Source organism: Dermacentor albipictus, chromosome 2, assembly GCF_038994185.2.
Source record: "Dermacentor albipictus isolate Rhodes 1998 colony chromosome 2, USDA_Dalb.pri_finalv2, whole genome shotgun sequence".
Classification (NCBI taxonomy): Eukaryota; Metazoa; Arthropoda; class Arachnida; order Ixodida; family Ixodidae; genus Dermacentor; species Dermacentor albipictus.
Genome location: NC_091822.1, coordinates 107,911,596 through 107,928,997, shown reverse-complemented (window position 1 = coordinate 107,928,997; position 17,402 = coordinate 107,911,596). Strand labels below are relative to the sequence as shown.

General features: G+C 43.6%; 1 protein-coding gene across 1 annotated transcript in view; it reads right to left on the bottom strand.

Moving 5' to 3' along the window:
- Positions 1–17,402, bottom strand: part of Cals (calsyntenin 1) — a 291,844-nt gene that overhangs the window by 13,418 nt on the left and 261,024 nt on the right. The window contains exons 5-13 of the mRNA XM_065447819.2: positions 15,858–16,004; positions 12,824–13,015; positions 11,599–11,865; positions 10,041–10,219; positions 8,658–8,784; positions 5,177–5,331; positions 3,669–3,820; positions 3,270–3,489; positions 284–485 (exon numbers count right to left, since the gene is read on the bottom strand). Coding sequence (XP_065303891.1) covers positions 284–485; positions 3,270–3,489; positions 3,669–3,820; positions 5,177–5,331; positions 8,658–8,784; positions 10,041–10,219; positions 11,599–11,865; positions 12,824–13,015; positions 15,858–16,004 — 1,641 coding nt within the window. The remainder of the gene's footprint in view (positions 1–283; positions 486–3,269; positions 3,490–3,668; positions 3,821–5,176; positions 5,332–8,657; positions 8,785–10,040; positions 10,220–11,598; positions 11,866–12,823; positions 13,016–15,857; positions 16,005–17,402) is intronic.

The window sequence follows — 17,402 nt, the reverse complement described above, 5'->3', positions numbered from 1 at the left end:
TCGGAGGGTGAGCCTAGCTTCGCCAGTTACGTGCTGCAGCGAGAGAGAGAGAGGCGATAAAAGAGAAGCGTTGCTTGTGTGCGGCAACACACAGTGGTAAAAAAGAGCAGTGTTGCTTAATGGCGTATTTTATAAGTGGGCATTCTGAACTGCCGTCCCAAACGCGAGACACAAACGTGTCTCGTGTCTCTGTTTACGTGCCTACCACAAAAATCCTGCCAACTTTCTGACGTTCTTGCACAGCTTTCTGTCATGCTGTCTTAGGCATGCGACGCACACTAACCGTAAATGACCAGTCCATCTTTGCTCTCTCGGTGGTGGATGCCAAGGTGTGCCATCATGTATGACGGCAGCTGGAAGTGCTCGTGGTCTGGGTTCAGCGGAGGGTAGACCTGCACGCTACAGGAATCTAGCCGTCCAGGCCGCTGGGAAGCGGCGGGTGGTGACACCTGGTTGTCCTCTTCGTCGTCGTCATCCTCATCCTCCTGCAATAGCAAATAGTCCAGGTAATGTGGACCAGTTAATTCAGCATGATGGAATAAGTGAATCAGCATGGCCAGTTGCCTGCTCTTGAGGTTGCATACTCTGCGACGCCTGCGATTGCGAGCATGTTTCAGATCCACTGTCGTGGCCAAGAGTGGTGCTAGCTAACACTCAGGCCTAAATAAATATACTACACATCTGTTACAAATGTCCCAAAAATACATGGGGAGGTAGATACCATGGTAGAACAATGGTGGAGCATTGCACGACTGTTGTGAAGAAGGTGTGGGTTTGGCTACCATGTGCAGGAAGTTGTGTTTATGTTCACTTTCATTATGTTTTCTTTATCATTTATACATTTCAATCAAAAAGAGCTAACTCCTCCTGCGTTTCCTGGCTTCATAGTCTGTTGGCTTAATGTGATTGTAACTAACAAAAAGAACAAGCTCTTCGGTTTTCTTTATTATTCTCACTCAAGTAGCATGAAATGTTTATGCACAAAACAAAAACGTGCAGATTATCAATCCAATTTCTGTTGTTGTTTTGACAGCGGTTTGCTTGTGGTGCATGTTGCTTTGTCCTCGTTTACTTCTCACAGCTACGAGTACAACATCAACGCCATGCAGATGCACAGAAGGGTCGAGTGGTTGAGAAATTTTTATACCTCAAAGCTGTCATTATTAACACTAGCATATGTTACAGGGATTTTTGAGGCAAATATTAATATAAGCTAAAGTGATAGACCAGTACTCCAATGAGTCGAAAGCGTCCCTTTTTCGGAGGACAGAGCTTCTGAAAGCACAAAAATGACCTAAATGGGGGACAATATTGGTGGAGGCACTGTGCAGCTATAGTATAGCATAGCTCTGTTAATTCGACATCGGTAAATTCAATTTTTCTGGTAATGCGATCTCGACCGTAGGTCCCAGCTGGCACCCATGCATTTCTGTGGACCCAAACTTTTGCTATTTCGATCCTGAAACTGGCCATCACCGGACAACAAGAACTTGAACAGTCGGCACGCATGTGCCAGACCTCAATTATTAGACCCCAATAGTGACACCCCTTCATTGGCGAAGTATGTCACACAGAGCGCAGGGGACAGTGAATACGTTGAACACATGACGCTCCCATCGAATAAATCCTACTTTCGGCCAGCCGTAGGAAGATTTTCAAGCAATAACGATAGCTCACGCTGCCCGATTACGATATTTACCAGATTCCAATGTGCAGCTATTCTTTTTTCCTCAATAAATTGAACCAGAACCGGCATTCGCGGTGTTTGTATGCTTTGCCGCACAACTTGACTGTATCGCGGTGAAGCTGACTTTATAGCACATGCTGTTTCTTTGGTTTTTAAATGCTTTCCCTGAACACACTCCTTTTGTGGGATACATACAAGCTCTATTACTACGGTTTACTTTTTAGACGCACCACATAAGCACTTGGAAGAGTGAAGACTGACAAACATGCAAAGATTGACAAGCAAACACACTATGTTTAGATCACATCAGCTTTTTTCAGCGACATTGCTGCAGCAGACTTCGCCTGCTTCAGGAAGTTGCCAGTAGAAACCTGCTCGAAGTACCCATCCAGCATCCTTTTATCGTCTGAAGACTTCCAACAAAAAGTTTGGAGACCGGCGAGCGAGGTTTTTTCGTGAAAAGAACTTATTTTTCGCAAAGCTTGATGCAATGTTCGTAATGCAGTAAAAAGAGCCCAAATTTGTAAATGTTATGAAAAATGCAGTAGAGTTGGCAGGTATGTATAAGGGATTCCTTTATGTTGGGTGATCTGCACTTTGGAAAAACCGTGCGGCTCCTTCAGTAAGGAGTTCCTTCTCATCCAAGTTGGTACCTCTTGGCATAAACCAATCTCTACAAGGTTTCTACAGAAGAAATTGGACATTATAGACTGATTCAATGTTTACCACTTCAGCACAAAAACCCCTTTCAGAAACATTTACTCACGCTTCTCTGCATCACCTGACTCTAGTGGATGCCTGCATGTCTCTGAATCTAATCCGTCATCTATTCCTCAACCTATATGGTGTTTCTCTCTCTCCTTGGAAACCATTCAGTTAAGCTAATGGCTTGCCTGTTCTGCATATTGCATGATCGGCGCAAATTCTGCTTGTCCCTTTTAATCTTGACTAGAAAATCAGCTGCTGGCGCTTGCTCTCGAATATACGCAGTTGTCTTTTTACCTCTTCGTATTATTCAATTGAATCAATTCAATTCAAGTTTATTTTCATTCCGAAAAAGGAGGGGCTGGACTTTAGATGCTGTGCTCCCGCTTAACCAAAGTCACAATTCATTCCCTGTCCCGTGGCAAAATTGCAGCGTGGATGCAATGCATATGCTTTACAAAGCTGTAGTATAAGAAAAACATGCAGTACCCTTAATATTCGCAGCAGGACAAATCATTTATATAAAAATTGTGAAATACGCAGGATATGTTCACTGGGTACAAAGGGTTTAGTACAGTGAAAGTTTGCTCCGACAGAACTACTTGATTACTGAATTTGGGCTATGAAAAGGGTCAAGTTTTTTTATTTTCCTTTAGAGAGACGATTTCGCAGAACGAATACAGAGTAATGCAAGGACTACTTACACCTGTAGTAAGCCCTAGTAGAAGTGACTTGCCGTTTTTCATTCTGTCACTCGCTGCATAGTCCTTAGCTCACTTTTAAGCATTTCTTTTTTCTTTTTAATCCGCCAGAATGGGCAACAAATTTTGTAGGCCCGCTCCTACTCTCTGCATAGAAAGAGCAGCTTTTTCTGTACCTGTGAAGACGAGGAAGCCGTGCTGGCCTGGGTGGTAGTCGGACGTTCACGGCCAACTGAGATGAAGACAGAAGCAAACAGCTCGATGCCTTGCTTGAAAGGTTCGTACTCGCGTGCCAGGTTGGGCGTGCCATTGATGGTGATGCTTGGCTGCTCGGCGGCCAGAATGGTGACCCATGACTCTACAGGGGGAACCTTCTGTGCCTTACCATTGCTGCACCTGGGGGAGTAAGGGACAACAGGAAAGATTTGTTTCATCGATTGGCTGACTGACTGATCTTTCTTTTAATTGACTGGTTGGTTCACTGATTGACTGAGTTTAGCATTCTGAACTAGCATCTCTGCCATGAGAAAATTTTAAGTGTGCCATCACGACAGGTTGCTGTGAGCGCTACTTACATGACAGTTGTGGCTACGTGAACAGTGCGACGACCTGGTGTTGGGAAGTCACGTGAGTTGACATAGGCCACACGAGACACCAGATCCTCGATTGTGTCTTGGTCACGGGCTGTTACTGTGACTTCGCTGCGCTCAGAGTTGGACGTCACCTCCTACAAAAATATTGGAGATAAAGCGATGTAGTCAAAGGAATAGTACAATTGATGTGTGAGAGTGGTAGCAGCATCATCGTGTTGACAAGTTGGGTGCCGCATGCATATGTCCACATAAATGTAAAAGGTGAAGATGGTTGCTATCAGTACACCACATCCATCAGTCATCATTAAAGGTAAGCCAGGAAATGGTAGTGATAATAATCATCAGCCAATGCAAGAACTTGAATTCTTTTGAACTTGCACAATTTTCAAGTAAACATGGACTTCATGTGGGAATTTCACAAAAACCTTGCGGTGCAAGTCAGTGTAAGAAACTGCACGCTTCCTGAACAGAGCCGTGATAAGGGCTAGTTGGTGGTTCGTCTGCTATTTACGAAACGTGCACTTGTCTTACAGTGTTACGCTTGCAGCTAAAGCGTGAGCAATGATTTGTAATTCCCCAACTGCGATATACCCATGAGCGAGAAGCATACAATATTTTTTCTGTCCCTCTGCAGCTACCACAGCCTAGGATTGCTCAGATTAGTTAAATGTTTCTCACCAATATCACTCCCCACATCTTGCCACAAAGAAACCAGATCTCTCAGAGTCTGCAAGTTCTTGCACATTTACTTAAGACATACTTGCATCTAATGCAAACAAACAGGCCCCAGGCGCTGCAAAATAAAGTGCTTAATGCACCTGTGCGTCACTGAACTGTATGTAACGCTAGCTGTGCACCAGTTGATGGGCTGGATTAGAAGCTTCCCCCTACCCCACGTTGCAAGTCAGAAGTATGACCTCTCCAGCTTTCCAACACTAAACTCCCTCTCTCCCATCTACAACACCAACACCATTCCTCCGACTGTCCCTATGACGGTGCCTGTCATAATCTTGTGCACCAGTTGAACTGACAGGAAGTGTTGTGGCAAGCTGGGGACGTACGCCTGTAGATTAATCACAGATGTTTTCACGCACTTACTTTGTCCTCATTTCCATCACTCCCCCCACCCTGACTCAGCCTTTTGATGACTAACATCGGGATCTTGTCTTCAAGTGAAGCTTGTCGACATCATGTGGCCTTGACATACGCCACACTGTTTCATGAGAAGTAATGTACTCCTCTAGCGAGTGCATTCGTTATATTCCTTGTGCCCAGTATTATGTGACACCTGTTTCTCCGGCCTTCTGCTCCTCTTACAGCTGTCGCACTGTCATATGTGCACCACATGACTGCGCCATCTATTCTTGTGCACCTTTTCTTTTACCAGCTGCCCTATCTGGTGTGGGCACCCATTCAACGAGGTGAAAACTTGGTGCTGAATCACCGAGAGCAGTGCAGCAAAAGATAGCCGAGTGCTACTGAGTGCTTACCGTTCCTGTAGCCTGCGAGTCTGCAGGGGGGATGTCGAGCCACTCCTTGCATCGGTGCAGGCAGGACAGCACATCAGGGGACTCGGTACGTCCCCTCAGCACCGACAGACCGGTCAAGTAGCCACGGAAGTGGAATGCCATCTTGTTGTCCTTGCCTGCACGCATTAATTTCACGCACACAATGTATGTGCCACTCACACAATCAAAACCTGGGTTGTAGCAGATGGCTGAATCGAGCACACTTATAAATACCATGTTGATTCATGTGCAGTCTATCTTTGTTACAATTAAGTCACATCTGAGACAAAAATGTCTTCGTTAAATCGGATATTTACATTATACTCGATAATTTGACTCATGCTCGTCATGTTGAGATTTGATTATGCAGGGTGTCGCAGCAAGCTTTAGCCAAGTTTTAAGATATTCGGGTGCGCTACAGGACGATGTGAGTAGAAGCAGGTTGCTTGAGACTCACTGGGAGCAAATAATGCAACTTTTGCTTGCATTCTGTTTAGTTGCATAATTATTCAAGATTACTGAATTAATGTTGCATGTACTAAAGTTTGAAAACCATCCCACAAGAAAGTTGTGGAGTGCCTAGGAAAGGTTGAATTCAGCATTATCGTCAAGTTCCTGCTACTGTGAGATCATTGCTCCCGTGTCAAAAAGAAAGCTCACCAAATACGAAAACACTCATGTCTTTATGCATTGATTGAGTGCCGCAATCGAAGTGCCCTCAATCCTGCCATGCACGAACTAACAATGCTTTTACACGGTGCCGTTGTGAAGGTGACAGGGCAATGGACATAGGTGGTGGATTTGACATTCAAGTCAGCAACTGGGCAGAGATTTCGTAGCGGTGCCTTTTCTTATGCTTTTTCCTTTCCATGCTCTTCATGTTACATCAGTGATCAGAGTGGCGCTCTGCTTGCGATATCAGTGGAATCGGCTAGATGTAAATGGTGGATGATAAGAATCGAGCGGAAGGCAAAGCTACGAAATTGCAGCCTTGGTCTCGGTTGCACTGCCAAAGGCAATGGAAGTCGTCGTTCATGATACTGATAAGCAGAATGAAAAACCTGTTGCCGTTCTATCCTGTCAGTGGCAGCGAGCCAGCTTAATTGCGTCGTTCGTTCATACGTGGCATGACTGAGATCGCTGCAATCGTGGCATGCAAACAGGCAGTCCCATGGGTTCTTTTCATATTTCGTGGGCTTTCTTCATGACAAAGAAGAAATGATTGTGTAACAGGTGTTCTGCTGAATGCTACTGAATCGGACACTTCTTAGAACGCTCTACAATTTCCATATTGGGTGTTTTTCTCTAAATTTAGTACTTGCAAAGTTGATTAATTAATTTTGACTAATTATGCAACTAAAGAGACTGCAAAATATTGTACGGTTTGCTCCATAGAGTGGCCAACAACTTGCTTTTAGTCAAGTGCTCCTATAGCACACCTGTATATTCTTAAAGCTTGGCTAAAGTTAGCTAAGGCACTCTGTATAAGACCATACTTTTTTTTAAATATAGGCAATATAAAGCTCAGTGGCCAACATACCGTGTAGACTGTCGTAAGGGCCGCACCCCCAACTTGGCAGCCCAAAATTCAGGGAAAAAAATTTCCAGCAGAGAAGCAACTGATTCGGTGCACCGATGTGCACGTTCGGTGCACATAGAGGCACGCTGTGTATCTCTACGTGCCACTGCTAGATTAACTACTACTACTACTACTACTACTACTACTACTACTACTACTACTACTACTACTACTACTACTACTACTAGGGCCGCACCTCGTCAAAATTGTGAGAAAAAAAAAGTGCAGCCCTTGCACGAGTCCATATGGTAGATTCAAAGATAGAGCATGGACCCATAACCATGCATCAACATCTCGCTTGTGGCATAGCAGAACTAGAGGCTGCTCTACGGCTAATGTGAGCTACTGCTGTGGCCATCATACACCAAACACCATTTTCTATAACGGTAAGAGTGGTTCTGCCCGCTAGCTGGTTATAAGTATTACCTGGTGAAGTATGCACTATGTGCAGTGGCAGATGATGAGCAACAAACAATTATGCAATGCTGGTTCAGGAGACGTGCAAACATGCAATACAAGGAAGCTAAGCAGTGTGAATGCTTAAGCTGATGCCATTTCTTATGTCTGTACTTCTGGTTATGTTTTAGTTGACTTACATTTGGGAACACTTCCTCCCCCCCCCCTTTTTATTTACTGAATTTATTAGAATCTAGGCAGTTAGTTTTTTTTCATATAATGATATACCAAACTTTAGGGTCGGCTTAGATTCGAGGATTTTAAAAAACACGCCAGTTCTTAATTGAAAATGATAAATATGGCGCGTTGCTCGCGGCACCCGGAAAAGTCAGTATCGCACCCGCTATTAGCCGTGCCAGTTGCCAACTGAAGTACACGAGCGACGTTGCTATTTTGACCTGTGTCGTATCGGTATGTGGTGTGGCCCATAGTGTGGCATAATCTTAATGGCACCAAACAGGCGATGCCACTATAGTGCCACTTTCAGATGAAAAGTTGTGCTAGCCACAAAAGCATTGTCAAGCCTGGCAGGACTTCAGCATCAATGAGAAAAATTTCCGTCGTTGGGAGGGGGGGCAACGAGGGACGCTTTCTGCGCGGGCCGCAACGAGGAGCTGACATTACGATAAGGAAAATGAGCGCGCGTTAACAGAGAGGAGCTGTTCACAGAGATTGCGCCGCGTTTCGATGCGTGCGAGCTGTGCTGCACTGTTTGCGCATGCATGGGCGCGTGGACACAAGATTGCGCACGTCTGCAAGCATGCGTGTGGTCTGAGCTATAGCGATGAGGCTAGCAGCAATCATAACATAGTGAGCTCGGCATGTTCGCATTAAATAAATGCTGTTTTCATTTTGTGAACGCTGTCCTCACTTTTTTGTATGGCTTACATTCGAGGTAAATTTTTTACATTTTTTCTGGCTTCGGACATTTGGGGGTTGGCTTTGAATCAGGGCCGTCCTAGATTCGAGTAAATACGGTATGTCTTGGTTGTTCACTGGGAAATGAAGCTACTGTTGCCTCTGACAGAACAGCCAGCTAGCGCTATTTCAACTCAGTGAATTTAATTCTGTTCTTGTTATTTTATAAGCTGTCTACCATTTCTCTATCGAGTAGCTGTCTTTCAAGAATTTTCACCACTTCACCCAATTATAACATGCACCTAGCTTTTATCTTAATAAATATATTATTTTAATAATAATAATTTATTTTATTTATTTAAAACAGAAGTGCTGTGGCATTGGTACAGTTCTGCCTCCTCAGACAGGTGCTCTAAATAGATGAACACGGATAGTTTACCCATTCCTCCACTGCTTCTTGGGTTTAAAAGGCGCATGTAATGCGCACTTCACTTTTCTCTCAGCATGCACTGCCTGGCCTTTCACGACGGCCCCTGATGTGTTGCCGCAGAGACAGTGAGTCCAACCTACCTTGCCAGCAGGCTCCCACGACAAAGGTGGTATTGATGTTCTTGGTCTGGTGCAGCGGCCAGTCGTCGACAATCTCAGGGTTGTTGGCTGTCACCTTGAAGGGCCGCCCATCAACGTACAGGGAGGCCTGCACAGCGTTCAGGTGCTTGTCACCACTCTTTGAACGGAGAACTGTCGCCAATACTTCAATACAGCTACATGAATTCACACACGAGGGCATGCTCGCATCGCTACTAAATGATACCTTTATATGTCTCTGGCAGTTTCCTAACGTTATGAACAAATCACAGCTTCAATACTACAGCATGCAGGACCTACAGAATGTGTACTTTTTGAGCAGCGTGACTTCGCAGTGTGAAGTTCAAAAAGAACACAGAAAAAATAAGGGTGAGGGACAAAACGCACAAATAAAACACTGATTCTTGTGTGTTGCATCAGCCCATGCTGCAAAGTAATTAACATAGGAAGTTGAGCAAGTTGGTGTTGATGCATTCGCTGCGACATAGTTACTAGCACTAGCAAGACTAACAAATAGAAAGGTGAAACAGGACAGAGTGCTCTGGCCTGTCCCACCTTTCTTTCCGTTAGTCTTGCTAGCACTAGTAACTATGTCCCATGCTGCAAAATGCATACATCTCAACTCCAAATAACTACAACTCCAAAGTCAACTAAATACAACATTGCATTTCACCCTGCCTTTTACGCTATTACAACATAGTACTCTGTTTATACAAATATAAGGCAACCATGTTTCTAATGTGTGGTGGGACATTTGACAACTGAGAAAATAAGAACAGAAATAACAGTGCCAATATGACCTGAATAAACCTTACACAAAGAGAATGTTGTCACCTGTGCTTAAGGTAGGAAGCCCTATGTATAATCTGCAATTTGTTATCACAATCGTTACTTTCTCAGGGCCGACTGCAGATGCTCTTGGACCCGCTGAGGTGCACATCAGTGAAATTGGTAGCTAAACGCTCTGACAGAGCGGCAATATGGGTTGCTGTGAGAGGCCAAAGGTTTATGGGACAGTGAAGCTGCATTGCAGCACTTGTCGCAGCAGTAGGCAAGGCCACAGAAATGCTCTGTGCAGTTGCCCTTTCCTGTGCATTATGCTCTCAACTTTCTGATGACATGAGCATCCTACTAGGTATGCATGTCCGGGTTCTGACTAGCTGATTGAGAGGCTGGATTTCCTTCATAGCTCTGTTGCATAGTGGTTGAGCCTGTCAAAAAGTGAAGGGAGAAGTTAAAAGATGCAAAAAGAATCTCGCATTATGTGCATATTTACTAGCTTGCATTCATTACTTTACATTTTTTACATGCTGTTCTAGCAGAAGTAAGAGCTATGTAAGACGGCAGCCAAAAGGGCACACGCACCTCTGGGAAGTTGACAGAAACGGCGTAGTGGTGCCACCGGTCGTCGCAGACCTCGGGTGTCTTCCAGCGCCACTCGGCTGGTGTGAACTTGTTGGCCTGCTCCTGGGTGGGTTCTCGGCGCAGCAGCAGGATCAGCCGACAGTTGCGCAGAAACAGCGCCGTGTGATGCCTGCTCATTCCTGCACACGGAGGCAGACAACTCTTGTTTCTCGAAACTCTCTGTAGCTATGGAAATGCTAACATCATTGTGCACCACAAGTTGGGCCGCTTGAAAGTGCCCCTCATAAGGTTTTGTCAGAAAGTTCGGTTAAATATTAGGCATTGTAAAGCATCATACAGGAAGTGTATTATGGCAAAAGTATTTATAAAGCGTCTATGGTACTAGTGGAGAGAGAAGCAAATGAAAAGGCACTTGAGGAGGCAAGCTACCCTTTCCCAGGGGATGCTCTCTTCCTTTGCCTTGACCCCTGCACCGTCCTCTATTACGTCTCCCTCTTATTCTTGTGGTGTAGCGCATTTCCAGAGACAATCCCATGCATTAAGATCTTCAGGGTAATCGGCAAGTTGTTCATCCTGCTTTGTGGTGCAGTGGATTTTCAGAGACGATTCCATGCATTATGGTCTGGTATCGCCACTGTGTGCGATGTCACTTGCTTTATACCTCATGGGCTCTTTTGAAAAGAGCATTCAAGCTTCTGTTCAACTTTTCACTTCTTCTCGGGGCATGAATTAGTGTAATACATTGTATACACAATCGTCACTGTAGGATCTGAGCACCCCAATTGTCTGTTTGCAATAGCCAAGGCCCTTTAGTAAGCACGGTTAAATTTTTGTAGCCTTGTGACTGTTGGTTCACAAATAATGAATGGATGTATGAAAAGTAACTAAAGTTCAATAGCCGCAGGTGCAAACACTGTAAAGGTGCTAGGCTTGCTGCTCAGATGAGTGAATTTCTTGGAGGAGTTAGAACAGCTGGGGCAAAGTTGAATTAAGTGTGCTGACTTCAACAAGGATTTAAAATGAAAAATGTATTTCACAACCCTCTGCCTTTTCTGAAATGACGTTAGCACCCCCCATACACTATACTGTTGCTGGGTAGCAATGGTGCACAGGCAGTAACACTAGCATAAAGCACGAATAGAAAGTAATAGCTCTTTATTGGGCAAACTTTGGCCCTGAAAGCACAGCAACACTTAGGTGACAACAATAGTGCAAAGTGCAGTTGGTGATCGTTGAGCCGAATAGCACTGCTCGAGTTCCTCTGCTATTTATACAAGTGCCATCACACATATCAGAGCAGTTGATGGCGCTCGCATCGGTTCGGGAATGCAATACTACTGAGTCTGTGACACGCATGCAATCAGATTATAATGGGCCCATAACAAGGTTGATGAGAGTACGGAAAGTGTATAATTTGCGAGAATGTCAACATGACAATACTGATAAGTTGTCGGAAGTGATTACTGGCCAAAAGGTGTGGCAATACAATATGCACATAACCAGTGAACTCACACAGTCAGTGAGTGAAAAATGGCATGGCAAGTGAAGCAACACGTACGGTGGTCGTCCGAGTTGCACAATACGTGCTCCTTGAGGTGGCTGGCGTTGTGGGAGGTGGGCGCACGGTGGCGCATCCAGAAGCCCACCGTGAAGACATTGGTCAGGTTGTGCGACACAGTGGACTCGGGAATGACGACGGCATTGGTGGCCCCGTCAAACTCGTAGATCTGGTCACTCTCACGGCCCTCGTCTGTTGGCAGCCCCTGCGTCCACTCGGCTCCGACACCGGGGCTTGGCAGCAGGTCCACGCTGTCCGAGCTGGCACCTGCATTCACGCGGAGCAAAAGAAACAACCACAAACATTACTACAAGAACAGGGTAGACTGTTTCGATGGGAACACTTGCTTTTCCTCCCAGAGAGTTAAGAGTTTCTTGAAATGAAAAGCTATCACATGATACTTTCTTGAACATGAGAACTACTTATTGTGAATCAGCAATTCACATTCCAACTTATACTTCTGCTGATGTACATTTAAGTGTTTCGGTTTATACTGGTGCCTCCTTTACAACAAAGGAAACTTGGAAAACTGTACATTCAGAAGTACATTACACAGACAGATAAAGATTATGCATAATGAAAATGCACAATGTGAACCCTTAAAAACGCTCTATCAGAAGGCAATCAACAAACACAATGGAAAGCAGCAGATACATGGCTAGCAATTTTGTCCAAGAATTTAATAAACTGATCGGCAACCATGCCTCATGAGGTGATTTCAAAATGACAGTGTAGTCACATGGCTGTGACTGGCGAAGACAGGTAGGCAAGCGATGGCAAACTGAAGAAACCTAAGCCCTCTGTTGGGCAAACTTGTTGCCTGTAAAACAACACTGTTTTCTGATCCCTGGGCTCTCACTATCTCCACCACCATTAAGTTTTACCATCTTCAAAACAGTGCAACTTGGTGGTGGTGAAAGTGACAGCTCAGCCAACAGTAGCTGAATTGAATGACATGGCTCGCAATTGACTTCCAGTTGCAAAACATCATAGAACTGATCAACCCAAGGTGATTTTGCTAGCTCTAGTTCTTATTATGTACAGTGCATGCAATTTGATTACACAACCCTGCAGCCTTTATAGGAGTGTTTACAACAATCGTGAAATCAAGAATTGTCAATGCACTGAGCACATCCCATGCGGGTACAAAAACCCACATAGGAGTGCAAAGAAAATGAAAGTGAGAAAAATATTAACAATTTAATAAATACTGTGATTCACTGACCACAAAGTTTTCTCTGAGAGTCAACCGAGTAGGTGTCCCGGTCACAACCCTTGCCCACATGGCGTGTAGCCAAGGTCAGACGAGCTGACAGCTGTTCAGGTTCGCAAGCGCCTTCACACAGCTCCAGCTGCGCATCTGGGAACAAGGCCCTCCGGCCAGATCCTGGCGTGTACTCCACATGTTCCTCCATGCCTGCGAGATGCAAAAGAGCAGTCCAGATTTCATGGGGTGCACTAGCCTGGTTGCATCCATGTGAACATCCGAATTATCGAGCTTTGGCAGCTGATGACTCTGCATCAAATTCTGTTGTGTTTCAACAGAAGGTCTATTGAATCTACCATAAACTCAATAGAAACTCAATATAATTTCTGTAACTTTTGTAAGTGCTTTGCACTCGCAAACACTGTGGCAAGAGTTTTACAACTTCAATGACTACTAGTTCAGAGGCTGGATTTAAACAAAGGCCCACCTTTTCGCAGTTTTTCTTATGATAATAACAATGGTAACAACATGAAAAAAATTGAAACGAAGAGCATTGAAACCACAGTTGAATGCACAGCCATTAGAAACATTCATTGGTTTAACTAGTATGATTATGTGAACACAGCTATTAAGTGAACAAAGCAACACATGCCCAGGTGCTTTAGATGGAGCCTAACCTTACCCAAGAGAAAAAATGTTAGGAATATTGCAGCTGCGAGCTGCCGTCGTCGCGACAGCTTTTGCAACAACAATCTTAACCAGGAAACGTATGCAGGGAGCACTACGTGTTTGAATTGTCATCAGGAGTACTTTATCGTCAATGTTGCGGTCTGGATTGTTTTGTGCTTGTTCTTTACTGAAACAAATGCTATGCTATATGTTGCATGTGTGGTACCAAAGAATATATGCACTTTTCACTTCAATTGCTCAAGCTTTCTTTTTAATTGCCGAGGGTATTTTTTTTTCCATGAGGATGCACTGCAGGGATTCAAGCGGCTAAGGGAGCTTTGGACCAGCTCTGGGAGCAGAAAATTTGGTGCATTGGAGCAGGTTTGGAGCAGGACCTGTTCATTTTGGAGCAAGAGATACGGTTTTGGAGCATGCTATGCGAGGCTCAGCATGAGTGAAATACAGACAAATCAATGTTTTTATTGACTTTGCAGAACACTATTAAGTCACAGCAAATCAATTCTGTGGAAGCCCGCAAAGTAGAAGAAAGTTCACTAAAGGAAAAAAAGGCATGCACCCGACAAAGGAAACCCATTTACGTTCTTCGGAAACCGCTATTAAGTTACATACTGTACATGCCAACTATAAATGTGCCCAAGAAAAGAAAAATAACCAAGATATTCATGCAAACAGCACTAATTGTATGTTGATAGGCTTTTTGTTAATGCTGTTAAAAGTTTCTTTCTCGTTGTGCACAAGCAACTAATATCCAAGTTTGGTTAGCTAAGATTAATTACCTCACTTGTTGGATAATGCAAATTATAGGTTACTTTAATTATGGCTCGTGTTTCAACATCCTCCACAACTTTTCAATGACATTTCGTCGATTAGGTAAGTTTATAAAGTTAGCTAGTTAGATGTATTCGTGCACAATGAACAAGAAATACTTACCATGACGGCCATGAACAACACCCATCAACAAACAGTTAACGCTGTTTGCATAATGCCCTCAGCCTTTTTTAAATTCTTGGTGGCATTCAATTGGCATAGCAGAGTGCCACAGAACAAATGCGAAGTTACTTCGTTGGTCAGTGCATGCTTGCCAGTATTCCACATAACTTGGTGAGAAGAAAGAATAAAAACTCAGACATTCATCAAAAGAATAAAGGGAAAAACGCATTCAGTGGTTTTCCAATTAGCGTCGCCGACCAATATTTTGCACAAGCTCGATTATTAGGACTGGCCCATAAAGTCAATGTAACACAGTGACTAATATTTGAATGCCAAACAACGGTTTCATAAGATTTTCAGACCCAATCTGCACAAGTCGTGTCGTGAGCATCGTGGCCACGAACACAATTTCTGTTTGCATATTCTCTGTCCCTTTACGACCGCCATTCTGCTGCTATGTTAGACTAAAACCGAAACTTTACATCCTCAGTTTCTGTTTTGCAGCCACAAAAGTCTGATTTTTTCGGTGTGGTTGGGCACAATACAGAGTACCCAGAGTTCAAACGTAAGTGATGATTACGGCTGCCATTGGATATTTTTGGTCAAGAGGTTTCACGTGCACGTGCAAAATATATTTTAATGTTACACGCACTGTGTCTGCCATTAATTGACACAGATTTAACAGTAGGGCTTACAAGCGAGCCTTAAAATGTATAATGACAGACCGTGTGACGTATTCATTCAACTGAGAGCACGGATTTCTTTCCCAGCTGCCCCATAAAAGGAGCACCAGTTCAAATAATCTTTAGCTGGTCTGCATATTACCCAAATGCTTATTTGTAATGCATTGAATAGCACAAAGGAATTTCATTTTCTTGTGGCCAAGTTACAATGTGTCACCACACTCTCACTCCAAAGATGCCGAAGCTGTAACAGAGCTCTAACTCGGCTTCTAGGGCTAAATGCTGGCTGACACGTGGTGGTATGATTGCCACTGAACACGAACATCCCACAAAATTTAGACATTTCATTTGAAGTCAGTGTTTTGGCGAAAGATGGCGCAAATGGCACAGCACTTCCATTCCTGTGCTGCGAAAAATCCTGACCAACTAGAGGCTGACAGCTTCGCAGTAAAATGAAGCTTGTAATCACTGCTTGTACACAAATTTTCTGCCGCAAATGGCCATACAACACGTTTGCAAGGACCAGCACACAAGTTGGTGCCACAGTAGCAGATGTGCCCTCGCAAAAACTGTGCATCAAATTCAATTGTGTTTCAAAGGAAAGTCCACTGAACGCAGAAAAAGTAAGCAGAAATTCAATAGAATTTCTATAATGACTTTAGTGAATGCTTTGCACTCTGCACACACTGCGGAAGAGCCTGGCGACTTGCACAATGACTTTTAGAGCTACAATTTAAACGAAAGCCCACCTTTCCATCCAACCTTGCAGACCCTGTTGACCTTGATGGTGACAGTGACTGGGTGGCTCTGTTTCATGCTGCAGTCAAATGCAACCACCTGGAAGATGTGGTTGCTGCTTGCCTCCCAGTCCAAAGGCTCTGTGGTCCAGATGGTGCCTGGTAGTCATAGAATGAGCAATAAGCATGTTTGTTGAGGCACATCGTTATCACAATTATACATAATTATGCCCACCGCAGGATGAAGGCATCTTCTAGCAATCAGCAACTAGCCCTGTTATGCATGTCGACAAATAAATAGTGCAAAGAAGTTTGTGTGTTCTTTTGCCCATGTGAGATCACTGGTGTAAGACATGTATATAATAGATGTGTGCTGCTGAATAAACCTTTGTTTGAGGTCGGCGCCTGTTACATACATTTCTTTTCTTAGTCCACATACTCTTGCTTTGTTTATTCATCGCCATGCAACATTACAAACCCACCCAACTTCAATGTCCTGTCTGCTGTCTTTGTTGCATGACTGCAAATTTTTTAATTTAATCATATGACCTAATTTTCTGCTGTCCTCAACACCACTTCTCTTCCATTGGCACCCACTCTATTACTCCATTAGTTATCTAGTCTCTACCATTAAATGGTGCGCTCAGCTACATATCTTCCTTTTATTATAGACTAGGATAGTGGCTAGCCTATTTTCTTATTTCATAGGCTCTTAAGCTTTCCTGTTCCATTGGCTCAGATCCCTTGAATGAAGCCCACGAATACAAGTATCTTGTATTTACATATATTAAAAACCTAAACAGGAATATCCACATTACTAATGCTGCCTCTTCTGCTTTTAGACAACTGTGCCTACTACACTATAAGCTTAAAGATGTATCCCCTGAAGAAGTCGTTAGCTTATACCACCTTTATTAAACTCAAACTGGAATGTTCTTCTGTTATTTGGGATCCGTTCATTAAAACTAACACTAATGCCCTTGAGAGAATACAGAGAAGTGTCATTCATCTTATTTTCTCCAAATACGGCTGTGAAGACCCTGTAACCAAGTTATTGCACAGAAATGAATTTCACGCCCTTGAAACAAGGCAGAAAATACTGCTACTGAAATTTATTTACCTATTAATAAACCTTAACCTTTCTCTACATCCTAGTCCATACCTCACTCTTTCTGCAAAAAATTTATCATTCTACCCTCTTACTCTCTCTCTCTCTCTCTCTCCTTACCTTTCCAGGGCAAACCTCCTTAAGTTGTCTTTTTTCCCCAGAACTATAGAAGAATGGAATGCCATGCCTCTTCATTATCTTAACTCTGTAGAAACACTTGAAACTCATGTTTTTAATAGTTTGTTCTAGGTTAAATTGCTGTTTTATCTGTTTTCTTAAGATTTGATTTTTTTCTTGTAATGTTATATTCGCATTCTAGCCAATTGTATTGCATATATATCAGTGCACCTTGCCCCTCCTGCTTCGGCCATAATACTTGCAGTATGATGTAGATAAATAACATAAATAAATACTAAATAGAAGAACAATCTCCCTTCATTCTTTCACTT